Source organism: Microcaecilia unicolor, chromosome 7, assembly GCF_901765095.1.
Source record: "Microcaecilia unicolor chromosome 7, aMicUni1.1, whole genome shotgun sequence".
NCBI classification, from domain to species: Eukaryota; Metazoa; Chordata; class Amphibia; order Gymnophiona; family Siphonopidae; genus Microcaecilia; species Microcaecilia unicolor.
In genome coordinates, this window is record NC_044037.1 from 276,364,320 (window position 1) to 276,378,449 (window position 14,130).

Here is a 14,130-nt window from a genome sequence, read left to right on the forward strand (position 1 = left end):
TAAAACAATCATGGAAGAAAACCATAAAGAGAAACAGCACTTGGAAATATTTTAATGAAGTTACTGTACCTGTTGAGTACGACAAGGATGTGTGCAAAACGTTAACAGTGCAAGAAATGAAAGGCCTGGCTGCCCAACTGAAACTGTATTATAAGAATTGCTCTTGCTTGAAGATACTAAAAACAGGCCATATCTATGTGTGAAGGATCGCCAGGTGAATAAATATTCTTAAGGGCTGCCTGTCTTCGCTAGTCATAGCTTCTGAAGACACTACTTTGAACTCTTATGGTTGAACAAATATAGTTCCTTTATTATATTATCATTTTTTAACGCAGTTAAAATAAAGCAGGTAGACTTCACTTTAAACGCTACATAGAAACCTATCGTCCAATAGTCAGCCTGCAGCAATTAGGTTTTGGGTTGGTTTTTTTAATGCTGGCTGCTATGGGTATGTCTAGGCTCAGATACTCCGGTGCTGGCTTGTACTGGGCACAGCTTCCTCTCCAGCCTCACTTGCCAGGACAGCTATCCAAGCACTGGTGCTAAATGAGGGAGCAGTGCAGAGGCAGAGCCAGAAGTTCTCTGGGCACCACTGACAGACTGCTTGGTACTACCCAGATAGGGCTGAGGAAGTCTGACCAGATAACTGGATAGTGCTGATGAGTAAGTGCCACTGAATATCTAGCCATGAGCTGTTCCTACCCTGTTAACTCCCAATGAATATAGTAAATGATGGCAGAAAAAGACCAACATGAGCAGGAAGGTTGTTGCATTTGCACCTGCCATACAGTGAGGTAAAACATTTTTTTTAAAAAAAGTCTTCCTCCCCTCCTTATTTCCCCTATTATTGGATATATGTCACATTGAATGGTTTCTGATTTTTAAATAAAATATAATTTTAAACAAAGGGAACACCCTTACCGCCACCTATTTTGAAGGCAGTAAGGGCTCACGCACTAATCCTGTACTAATCAGTTAATGCACCGTAATGTAGCTGCGCTAACTGATTTGAGCTGTCACACCCACTCTCCATCCCCAGAAACACCCCCTCAGAGAAAAATTAAGCAACATTATTTAGCATGTGGTTTGTGCATGCACATTGGGATTTTACCACATGACATCTCAGTGCATAGTAAAAGGAGCCCTATATATTGAACCTTTTCACGAGACTGAAGTAGCCACCGCAAAGTTTCTACATGAATGACATGCTACGATGAAATTCCAGATGAGGAAAACAAAAATTGACATGTATCAGGCTGCAAAGAATTACAAAGCCCGTTTCTGAAGCTCTGGGACTCCACCAAACCATGTCGAGGGCCTTTATCTCCAAATGGAGAAGCGTTTGGTTGCAATTATTGCTGCTAAAGATGGTGCAACCAGTTATTACATTTAGGGAGCAGTAACGTTTTCACATGAGTGACATATAACTGTGTTATATGTTTACTCAGGTTCCCTTTGTCTAATATTACCTTTTGTTTAAAGATCAGAAACCACTGTGTGACATATATGAAATCACAGGGGACATCAGGAACAGAAGTGAAAATCTTTTTTCACATCAATGTACGTTAGTGTTTTGAGCTAATAATTTATGCTTGGTTTATATCCCCGTGTCTTTTAGGGATCCACTGCATATACCCCACTCCTTAAATTTCAATACTGTTTTTGCTTCCATCATTTCTTGAGACGGCATTCCAGGAATCCACTGCCCTTTCTGTGAAAAAATATTTCCTGATGTTATTTTGCACGCATCTTCCCTGCAGGTTCTCCTCATTTGGAAAAGGCTTGTTTGTTCCATAATACCACCTTTCAAGTATTCAAAGGTCTGTACCGCTTTGTCCTTCCTCTCCTCTAGGACATACAGATTTAAGACCTGATATTTATTTATATTTACTGAGATTTATTGGCCACCTTTATGAAGAGATTCACCCAAGGCAATGTACAGCAGATACAGTTTAACATAAAAACTTACAATTTTGTTAACAGCAAAGCAACAGTAAAATGACCAAACATAAGCATAAATATAATCAAGGAGGTAACAGCGAATTAAAACCTATTAAAAGGACTAACATGAAGCAGTATCAGAAATATTCACATTTAACAGCTCTGTAGAACAAATCATATAACAGAAATATGATAAACTAGTAAAAAAGGCCCGTTTCTGACACAAATGAAACGGGCGCTAGCAAGGTTTTCCTTGGAGTGTGTATGTTTGAGAGAGTGTGTGTGAGAGAGAGAGAGTGAATGTGCGAGTGTGTGTGTGTGTGTGTGAGAGAGAGAGAGAGAGAGTGAGTCTGGGTGCGAGTGTGTCTGTGAGAGAGAGAGTGTGTGTAAGTGCGCATGTGAGACACAGTGTGAGAGAGAGAGAGTGCTTCACACAGATACAATGTGTGTGAGAGAGTGTGTGTGAGACACAGACTCTCTGTGAGACTGAGTGTATGAGACCAAGAGAGTGTGTGAGTGACTGTGTGACACATAGAGAGTGAATGTGATACAGTGTGAGACCTAGAGTGTGTGAGAGACAGTGTGTGAGAGTGAGAGAGAGAAAGACATTGACTGTGAGAGAGAGAGAGAGAGTGTGTGTGTGACAGAGATACCTCCCCCCCCTTCTCTGGTGTCAGATCCCCCCCCCCCCCCCCTCCCTCTCTCTGGTGTCAGGGCCCCCCCCCCCCCTCTCTCTGAGCGTTACTGTACAGGATGCTGAGCTCTGGCTGTACTTCAAGGAACTGACCAATCCTATTTAATATAATGCACCTCCAACATTCTGAAGCCGAGAAACCTCGTGTGGTTGGTCACTTCTCCTTCTGACGAACCCGGAAGTACGTGATGTCAATTCAGGAGATGGATACAGAGAGCAGAATGCCTCAGCCATGCAGTCAGCTTCAGAATGTTGGAGGTGCGTTTTATTATATAGGATATCGGTACGATACAAATAACATAATAGGAAACGTAGAACAACATTCAGATACCAGATATATAAGTACATAAGTAATGCCACACTGGGGAAAGACCAAGGGTCCATCGAGCTCAGCATCCTGTCCACGACAGCGGCCAATCCAGGCCAAGGGCACCTGGCGAGCTTCCCAAATGTACAAACATTCTATACATGTTATTCCTGGAATTGTGGATTTTTCCCAAGTCCATTTAGTAGTGGTTTATGGACTTGTCCTTTAGGAAACTGTCTAACCCCTTTTTAAACTCTGCTAAGCTAACCGCCTTCACCACGTTCTCCAGCAACGAGTTCCAGAGTTTAATTATGCGTTGGGAGAAGAAACCTTTTCTCCGATTTGTTTTAAATTTACTACACTGTAGTTTCATTGCATGCCCCCTAGTCCTAGTATTTTTGGCAAGCATGAACAATGTCAGCATACTAGCAATGAACACTTAATAAGCACTCATTAGAACATTCAAATAACACAGACAAGATGCTAATGCTGCTCTTACAATACAATGAGGCATCTTACTATGTAGCCAGGGGTCAAGTGCAGATACACAAAGACAACAAGATGGCCTCCAAAACTGAACACAGTATTCTAAGTGAGGCCTTACCAATACCCTTTATAAGGGCATTATGACCTCCGCCTTTCTGCTTGTTACACCCCTTGCTATGCAGCTTTGCATCCCTTTGGCTTTGGCCACCACCTTGTCTGAAGATCTCAAGGTGGCAAAAACAGTGTGATGATCACCCAAGGTCTCTCATCAGCTTCCCCTCCAATCATATACAGCTTCTTTGGGTTTCTGCATTCCAGGTGGGTTCCTATGATTAGATTTGCTGTAGCCCTAAGTTTGGACGTTTTCTTCTGGGTTGGGGCGTTTAGCACCAAGACTATATCCATTGTGTATTAATGGTGTGATTTGGTGCTTGTACGATCATTTCGTGCGTTGTGAAGTTTAGCAGGTTTTCTTATGGATTGGTATTCTATAACATGCATGTGTAACTGCTAGGCATGCCCCTGACTCGCCTATGCGCCTTCCATGGCCATACCCCCTAGTAGGTGCATTTGGATTTGCATATGTATATTACAGAATACCGACTAAAGGCGGTTGTACACATAACTGCTAATTGGCGCCAAGGCCAACTGAAGCCTATTATTGCTCATTAACTAATCTGACACACCCAACTTTTCACGCTAAGCGTACAGCTGGTGGCACAAGTTTATAGACTCCAGGGGTGTAGGGTCATCCACAAGAGAGCAAAATGTTCTCCTCTAACCCTTCAGAGAAGTCATAAATATGCTGAACAGGATTTACCCCAGGAACTACCCTTGAGGCACTCTACTAATCACATTTCTTTCTTTCAAACAAATGCCATTTACCACTAACCTCTCCTGTCTGTCAACCAATGTCTTTCCCCCATTTAACTCCTATTGATTGACTGTTTACAGTAGGTCAGTTTATTTATACAAATCATATCAAAGGCTTTGCTGAAATCCAAGTACACCACATTCAGTACATGCCCTTCATGTAGTTCTCTGGTCACCCATGCTGCTTTGGATCTTGCAACCCAATGGACTGTAAAAAGTTCAGCAGTGTCTCCATCTAGTGAGGTCAGGCTAACCAGCTTGTAGTTTCCCACACCTGCCTTTCTCTAATCATGTGGAACCTCTCCTGCCTCCAGGGACCTATTCAGTGTGTTTTTTCTAGCAAAAAAGGTGCCGGTACTCAAATGCTAGGCCACCCTTCAGGGGTGGGGTGAAAACTGAGGGACTCATCCCACAATAGCCAGGCCCCCTGCAACCAGTCACCGAATCTATGACAAGGCAGAATTGCTGTGTAGAGCCTGAACTTTTTTATTAAAACTTGAGGTCCATGGGTCAATTTTAGCAGACAATGGAAAAGGTGCCGGTACTCAGTGCCCCCTCAAAAAAAGCCCTGGACCTATTAAACATATCCTTCAAGAGACCTGTCACAACTTCTCTAAGCTCCCTTAAAACCCTGGGATGTATTCCTTCTGGTCTCATTGCTTTATTTATTTTCGGCCCTGCAAGCTGTTCACAAACATCCTGTTCGGGGAATGGTGCTGTGTGCATTTCATTTTGATATGTATTTCTGCAAATTATCCATGGCCCCTCTACAGGTCTTTCCTCTGTGACTACTGAACAGAAGTTATTTGTTTAGCTTTTCTGCTTTTTCCTCATCATTCTCTACATATACGTCTTCAGCATCTTTCAAATTTAGGGCCCTGTTTACGAAGCAGCGCTGTAGGCGTGCTAACTTTTTAGCGCGTGCTAAAAATTAGTGCACACTAACCACATGATGTGGGTATTGAAAAGAGTAAAACCATTCCTCCCCAAAAAAACATTCCGCAACCTGGTACAATCCACAGTACTCACCCACGCTGACTACTGCAACAGTATCTACATTGGATGCAAAGCCCAAATCCTAAAAAAGCTTCAAACCGCCCAAAACACAGCAGCGAGACTCATCTTTGGCAAATCACGATTCGAAAGCGCAACACCACTACGGAAAAAACTTCATTGGCTCCCTAGCAGGGAACGCATAAACTTCAAAGCCCACACAATGATCCACAAGATCCTCAATGGCGGATCTCCAAGCTACATGTCCGACCTGATCGATCTTCCAGCCAGGAACTGGTCCAAATCTTCCTGAACATATCTCAATCTTCATCTTCCTAGCCGCAAAGGCATCAAATACAAAACTTACTACGCATCCAACTTCTCTGTCATAGGCAGCCAACTCTGGAACGCCATACCTCGACACATCCGTAAAACCACTGAACACCTTCCCTTCCAAAAACTGCTGAAGACTTACCTCTTCAAACAAGCCTATCCAAATGACCCATCCTAACTCTTAAACCTAATTCCACACCACTAGTATTACCCATACTCCAGTCCTTTCCCCACATCTATTACTAATATCCTACTCTATGTAATTATATCATCTCTGTAATACATTGTTCCATACTTTGTAAGCCGCACTGAACCTGCTATCGAGCGGGAAAGAGCGAGGTATAAATGCCACAAATAAATAAAGACACCCATTATATTCCTATGGGTGGCTCTACCTAAAATGTTTGCACGCCTACAGTGCAGCTTAGTAAACAAGGCCCTTAGTCTTCCTCCTCTCATGGATATAGCAGTTTTCTTACCTCATTTTCATCTTTGGACATCTTTTCTTCTACCATTAATTCAGCCTTTCTGATTTTTTTTTTATGTCTCTCAGCTTTATCTGATATTCTTTTCTATGTTCTTCCTCTTTTGATCCTTTGTATTTTGTCAACACTGGTCTTTTAGCCCTTACTTTGTCACCCATCAAATTGGAAAACCAAAACATTTTTCTTTTCCTTTTCTTAACAGGGATCCATTACCCTTTTTATAGAAAATTTTCAATTTGGCCCAATGTCTTTCCTCTTCCCTTATCTCCTGCCACCCTGTCAGCAAATCTTTCAGGTATTGCCCTAGGAGGGAACTCATAGTTCAGGACCTCAAGCTTCTCAGTCCTGGGCTCGTCCTCCACTTCCAAATTAAATGGAATAGCCTCAGCCATTTCCTTCACAAAAGATGGGATGAAAGGTTCTCCGGTGGAGATTTTCTCCTTTCCAGCAGAAGGGAGGGTTCAGAGGAGATGTCATAGGACTCATCCTCTGAAAAGCACCTTGGATCCTCCTCTGACTCCCATGAATGATACTCATTGGTGTCAGACAGCAACTCCTCATGAGTAGTCTGAGACCAAGCCCACCTCGAACTTGAGGAACCATGTCCTTGAGAGGGGCATCGAGGAGTCTGCTCCCACGACTCTGGTGAAGCTTCCTCCACCGAAGTCAAGGGGGCACCAGTTTGGATGACTGTTGCACACTGGTGTCTCATGCAATATCGGTGTCAGATGCCTCACAGCAGGCTGAGGGCCAAGCAGGGCTGCAATGGGTGGCAGGATAGGCACAAGCACACTTGATGTTGATGCACACCATTGTAAAAGGCCATCCAGCTGCTCAGAAGCAAGGCCCATATATGCTCATTGAGGGCCGACACTGGGAAAGACTGGGGCACTGGCTCCTAGACAGACTGCAGAACTGCTAGGGTCGAAACAGGAGTTGGGTCCTGGTTGCTAAGGGACCAATGCATCGGCACCTCCTGGATAGAGGGAGAGCAGTCCTCACAGCACCAATGCTTCTCAGGTGCCAAATCCCTCGGCGTCCTGGTGCTCCCAGCACCATACGTCAAGGAAGACCGATGCTTCTTGATCTTCGACCGATGCTCAGCATCGAAACTCCTCAGTGCCAATGAGGACGACATCGAATCCTCATATTGCCTCGGGGTCAGGTCCGATGCTGGATGGTCCAGGGGGCCCTGCACAGCAGTCATTATCAAAACAGGTGGAGACCCACTTGATGGACTACTGCTCCTAGTGTCAAGAGGTCCAGTAGAAGCCAAGCGGACTGATGCTCCCGATGCAGAGCTCAAAAGTAGATGCTGATGCCGACACAGACGAATCAGAATTGGCTCCAAAAATCTTCACACGTTGAGCCTCACTGTCACCCTGGGTCCACATCTTCATCCGAAGACAGAGTACACAATTAGCAGAGGTATGGTCGGGCCCTAGACACAGAAGACACCACAAATGGATGTCCTTACTAGAGACTGTCCAATTGCACCGGGTACTGTGCTTGAAGTCCTGGGAAACTGAGTGGACATGGACGGAAAAACTTCCACAGCCAAATCAAACGAAGCGATGGAGGCGAAAAAAGGGGCAAGGCACCAGAAAAAAGAAAGGCTGAAGTCAAGGCCTAAATGCAGCCTAGTAACACAGAAAACAAAATACAAAGGAAACTTAAAAATTGGACAAAAAACAAAAATCTAAAAATATAAAGGAAGAGGAAAAAAGGGGACCCAAACACGGGTACACGAAAAACTTCACAAAAGAATACGAAAGGCACAGAAAAGCTCTTCCAGACCCTCTCTTCACTGCGGTAACCGTGCCTCACAGCCCCACAGTGTACGGGAAGGCACTCATGCATGTTCAGTGGAGCGGTGAGTGTCTCTCACACTCCACAGAGCTCTATAAAGCTTGTTATAAGCTCTGGACCGGGAAACGCAGTGCCGTGTTACCCAATTGTGAGAATTAATGACCTGCTTGTCCTCTGAGAAATTTATTAATAATAGGAGGGGCGGTGGAACATCTATTTGGTTGGGGAAACCAAAACAATAAAAACCCTTTCATCCCTGCTACCCCCCAACCACCCAAACTCCCTAGTTACTGATATGGTAAAAGATAAAAATATTGGGCAGGCTGAGGTTCTGTTGGGCTACTCCATTCTACTGCCTATGTACTCTAGAACACGTGCCTAAAATGAATAAGGCTCTGATCAAGGAAAGGACAGGGCTTCAGATTTAAGAGCAGCATCAGAAAGATGGACATATAAAGAAGGGGTGTAAAACACCAAGGGATCCTTCTACTAAGCTGCGGTAAAAAGTGGCCATAGCGTGCCCTTATGTGGGTTTTTCCCAATTACTGGCCATATGCTGATCTCTCTATATAAAAGGCAACACCAACGTTCTATGAAGCCTCCAGCCGGAAGTGTGAAGGGGGCAAGATATCCGGTTTCCCTATGAGTGTCTGCCCCGCCCTCTCTGTAACACAGTCAGTGAAGGAAAACAGCAGAGCACGAAATCAAATCACTGGCTCTGTAACAGTGAAGGACTCAGAGGGGGGAGGGGAGAGAGGCCAGAGGGCAGGGACACACACACTCCCACATGCACACAGAAGAAAACATTGCTAGCCCCCGTTTCATTTGCATCAGAAACGGGGCTTTTTTACTAGTGTTCAAATAAAACAAACAAACAAAAAAAATCAAAGTAAGGGATCCTGAACAAGCAACATATCACTCTTAAATCTCTTCAAAAAATGGAGGAAAAAGCATCAAGAAGCCACAAAAATGCTTTTTTTGGCTTCATCACAGGCAAGAAACCTCCATAAACTACACTTCTATGTACTGTCTTCATATTTATAGCCAACTATTTAGCAAAAAAATGTTTATACTTGCATTCAAGTCTGTTTCTCCCTCAGCATAGACCAGGACCAACGATGGCCAGCGTTTCAATTGCTGCGTCAGGGTCACAAGGCCCAAATTACTGCAAAAAAAAAACCCAAAAACTGGACAGTAATAGTATAGCCAGTTTAACTCAAATTGCTCACATAGAGCTCTTCTTGAGCGTCGCTGAGGTGGGAGGCAGACTTCTGTCAAACCCAGAACTAATCTGTATAAGTGACGTCAGACGCTGCCAATCGCAACATCCAATAAGCTTTCAGGATCGCATTCAAAACAACCCCATCCAAAAAATACTGCAAAAACTACAAAAGAAAACACTACACTACCAAACGTTTATAAGACATTGCTCGATCTACCAGGGAGACCCATTGTATCTAGCCAAGGTTCGCTTCTGAAGCCTTTGTCAATGTATGTAGATTGTTTTTTTGCATCCTTTGGAGGTAACTGGAAAATCATAAATCAAAGATTCAACTGACGTTATAAAACGCTTGAAGGAACTAGATAATTACTTGAATCAGTCTTGACTGGTTACTTTTGGCATTGTCTCTTTATACACGCTGATACCTCAAGAAGAAGCATTAGGTGTGTTACAAGATTTTTTTTGGATCAACGCCAGCTGTTGGATGTCCCCACCTCTTTTTGGGGGAATCTAGCTTCTTTGGCTATGAAAAATAATTTTTTTCAGTACAAGGGTAGGATTTTCCAGCAAGTGTCTGGAGCTGCGATGGGAGCAACTATAGCCGTCAGTTTTGGCCCATTTTGAAGAGAAATATATGTATTCAAGTTTGTTTTTTGAACGTATTTTTTTATTGGTTTGTTTTATTGACAGGGGAACAAAGATCTGGATCGTTTTTGCTCCTATCTGAATTCTTGTCGCCCTAAAATACATTTCACGATGCACTGTACTTTGGAGGAGATTTCCTACTTGGATGTGCTGATACAGAAGGAACAAAATAGGTTTAAAACCACTGTTTTTGAAAGAGATCGATAGAAACATGGTATTAGATTATTCTAGCTGCCACCCAAAATCTTTAAAGGACAGTCTTCCATTCTCTCAACTGTTATCATATCGACGGATTTGTTCAGATGAGAATGACTTTAAGGAGAAAGCTCACTTTCTCTGTAAAAGACTGGAAGACATGGGTGCCCTAAGTTGACAATTAGGAATACATACTAGAGGGCTCATTTACAAAGGACTCCACGAACTGAGGAAGAGTCTGTTTTCACATACGTATTACGCTATATTTCTACATCAGTCAAGTTTGCAGGCATAATTAGGCGACATTTGAGTATTTTGACTACACTTCCTGTGTTTGAAAATTCTGCTATACAGTTTGCATTTAGTAGGGGTAGAAATTTGTGCCCGCGATTCCCCCCTACAAACAACGATGATCCAGATTTTCAGGGACATAAGAGATAATGAACCTGTAGTATGTGTGATATTATGATGGAAACCATGGTGTTCAAAGATCCGCTGTCCAAGAAAGAATATTTTTTACACTTAAATACTACTTGTCAATCCAGTCATGTGGTCTACTGTGTAACCTGCCCATGTGATAAAGAATATGTTGGGCAGACTGCCAGAAGACTTTCCACATGCTTGACAGAACATAAAAGTACAATAAGGATGGAGAAAGTCAGCTCCCCTTTGGCTGTACATTGTATAGAGTGAAGCATGCTTTTGAAACTTTGAAGTGTGTGACATTACAACATATGGCGCCATTGAATCGAGGAGGAGATAGGCGTAAACAGCTATTCAGAAAGGAACAAGAATGGATTTTTCGTCTGAATTCTTTGACACCTTATGGACTGAATGCTCAAATTGAGTGGAATCATTTTTTCTGAGTTTATCCACATGTTTTCTTTTGTAGTTTTTGCAGTATTTTTTGTATGGGGTTGTTTTGAATGCGATCCTGAAAGCTTATTGGATGTTCCGATTGGCAGCATCGGACATCACTTCTTTTTTTTTTGTTATATACAGAGCTGTTCCGGGTTTGACGCGAGTCTGCCTCCCACCTCAGCGCCACACTCAAGAAAAATGCTATGTGAGCAAATTTGAGTTAAGCTGGCTGTACTATTACTGTCCAGTTTTTTTATATATCTGTTTTTGTCCTTTTTTGCACTAATTTGGACCTGGTGACTCTGACGCAGCAATCGAAACGCTGGCGATCGCCGGTTCTGGTCTATACTGAGGGAGAAACAGACTTGAATGCAAAGTTAAGTACAAGCATTTTTTTGCTAAATAGTTTGCTATAAATATGAAGACAGTTAGTACATTGGGTGGCGGGGGGAAGAGGGGTTGGTGGTTGAGAGGCTAGGATAGGGGAGGGCAGACTTATACGGGGGTCTGTGCCAGAGCCGGTGATGGGAGGCGGGACTGGTGGTTGGGAGGCGGGAAATACTGCTGGACAGACTTATACGGTCTGTGCCCTGAAAAAGACAGGTACAAATCAAGGTAAGGTATACACATATGAGTTTATCTTGGGCAGACTAGATGGACCGTGCAGGTCTTTTTCTGCCGTCATCTACTATGTTACTATTGTGGAGGTTATTTTTGCCTGTGATGAAGCAAAAAAGCATTTTGGGCTTTTAAGCCTTGAGCTTTTTTAAGCCTATTGTGGCTTCTTGAGGCTTTTTGCTCCATTTTTTAAAGAGATTTAAGAGTGATGTGTTGTTCGTTCACGATTCTTTAAGGATCCCTTACGTTGATATTTTTGTTGATTGCAATTGTGGGGGCCCTTATCCCATTTTTGGCTTTAGAAGTATCAAATGCTAATGTTACCATTAGAACAGGAACATTAATAGAAATTAGCATGTGAGAACTTACCACCACCCACTTTGTAGGTAGTAAAGCTAATCCTGTGCTAATTAGTTAGTGTATCTACATTGCCATGTGCTAACTGATCAGCACAGAAACACTCACTCTTTCTCCCCCCCAAAAATTTTAGGACACGGGTAGCGCTTGCGGATTAGAAAACCTTACTGCAGAACGCCTCAGCACATCCCATGGTAAGCCCTTTTAAGCTGTGGTAAGCGTGTACAGGAGACTGTTCTAATGAGTTTATAATGAACAAGATTTTCTGCATTCACATACCTTTGATCCATGAGCTTGGTGAATAATCTTCATTGTATCTATGTCAAATAAAAGAAAGTCAATAGATCCGTTACTGCACAAATATATTTTTTAGATTATGTGTCATTTTTCAGAAGGATGAGGGAGAGGTTACATTGAATATGAACGTAATTAGAAACCTATAATTTATCCCTCTAAGACTTGGGAGCTGATGCAGAAAGCCGTATGCTGATGGCTAGGCACGTGGCTTCTAACGCGAACCTTATGCACAAGTTTTGCTCTCTGATGCAGCTAATAGCAAGCAAATTACAACTGCATTAAGTGTACAGTCAGAAAAAAAACAGTTTGTAAGGTCAAAAAAACAGCAGGAGCAATATACTGTCTACTAGAAATCGCCCAATGCTGATAAGTATCATTAGCAGCTGCATACGAATGAGTATAAATTATAACTGAATCCAGACCTCGGTAGTGACTCGTTTCAGATGGGCTTCACAGGCTCATGATTCACCTAAATCGTCATCGATCTAGATGGATTTCAAAATTCAATAAGTTCTTTATTACAAACTCATAAATTAAGTGATTTAAAGACGGCATTTTGCACGCTTATCTTAATCCCAGCAGTCTGATTATAAACGGGATTGATTTTTTAAATCCATCTAGACCGATGACGATTCAGGTGAAACATAAGCCTCGGAAGCCCATGTGAAACGAGGTCTAGATTCAGTTGTAAGTATCATTAGCAGCTGCATACGAATGAGTATAAATCATCAGCATTGGGCTTTCTAATAGATCAGAAAAAAACCTAGAAGAGCAAAAAAAAGTCTTCTTTGCTGTCAGGGTGTGAACAGTGATTGGCTCATGTACTAACAAGCAAGGGAGCCATTTATTAAAAAAGGCCTATTGCCTTCACACCCACGATAACCCCCCAATCTCCCCACCACCAAAAGAAGCGGATTTCCCCTTTATTTGGTAGTCTGGGCAGTGATACCAAATAAGGGAAATATTCCCTTATTTGGCAGGCTGACCCTCACACATTCCATCCCAGGATGCATCGCACAGGGTCAGGTGCCTCCATTTTGGAAGCAGTCATGGGCATTGCTTTTGCCTCTTCAAGGTAAGGGGGCACTAAACATAAGGGGGGTTTCTGGGGGGGGGGGGGTAGAGGGGCTATTAGCTATTCTGCCCCAATGCAGAAAAACAAGTTAACCCTTCTATGCCTCCTCAAACCTGGCATTCAGGCTTCAGAGTTATTCCCTGCATCGAAGCAGAATAGCTAATAGCCTCCGTTTTAGTATGCTGTGCACTGGTGTCTAACATGATGCTTTGCTTCTGCACAAAACTTTTTTTGCTGCATCGGGTGCCCACAAAGTTCAGCGTAGACATTGTTCTAACCGCATACGTCTGTGCTAGCTTTCTGTATCAGTCCCTCAAAGGTTTTGCTTTAACTTTTAGATGTCAACACAAAAGCTACCAGTACGCAGATGACTATCTAAACGCACAACCATCTAGATGACAAATGTAAGGTAGGCTACTTGAAACTATGGAATTACACTACAAAATGCGTTCAGGCCTCTGGCTAAATGTGGTCATAAAGGGCTTCTGTATGTTACAGTACCATGCCAAACTGATTCTTCACGGTGGCAGATCATTTTTAAGAGCCTTGGGAAGCTAGCAGTTTGAATTTTAAAGGAATGCTGAAACAAGAAACCTTGACACATGCATTAAAACGTAATTTACTTCACAAACCTAAAAAACAAAAATCTGTGTACTCCAAGCCGCTCCCTAAGTACTTAAGACGACACTTTCAGAGGCTACTGAGTACTGGAAAATCATTGTAAGGTCTCCAACACAGATTCTAAGGGCCAAAAAAGATGTCTTTCCAATAAAAGACCACAAGCTGAGTGTTGTGCCAAAAGCAAAAATAAAAAAAAATTCATCATCAAAAAAGCAGTACAGAAAGAATCCAAAACAAAACTATCTGTAGCTTTACACAGTCCAATGCACACAAGAAAATACAGGTCAAAAGCAGGGGGGAAAAAACCCTGAAAATTTA

At 42.7% G+C, this 14,130-nt stretch overlaps 2 protein-coding genes across 6 annotated transcripts in view; one reads left to right on the forward strand and one right to left on the reverse strand.

The window, feature by feature from the left end:
- STEAP3 (STEAP3 metalloreductase) overlaps positions 1-12,018 on the forward strand; it is a 130,656-nt gene extending 118,638 nt beyond the window's left edge. Inside the window, exon 6 of the mRNA XM_030209365.1 lies at positions 11,953-12,018. The gene's annotated coding sequence lies outside the window, so the exon portion shown is untranslated. The remainder of the gene's footprint in view (positions 1-11,952) is intronic.
- C7H2orf76 (chromosome 7 C2orf76 homolog) overlaps positions 1-14,130 on the reverse strand; it is a 58,428-nt gene that overhangs the window by 19,324 nt on the left and 24,974 nt on the right. For all 5 annotated transcript variants that reach the window (XM_030209367.1, XM_030209366.1, XM_030209371.1 and 2 more), the window contains exon 4: positions 12,099-12,136. In XM_030209367.1, coding sequence (XP_030065227.1) covers positions 12,099-12,136 — 38 coding nt within the window. The remainder of the gene's footprint in view (positions 1-12,098; positions 12,137-14,130) is intronic.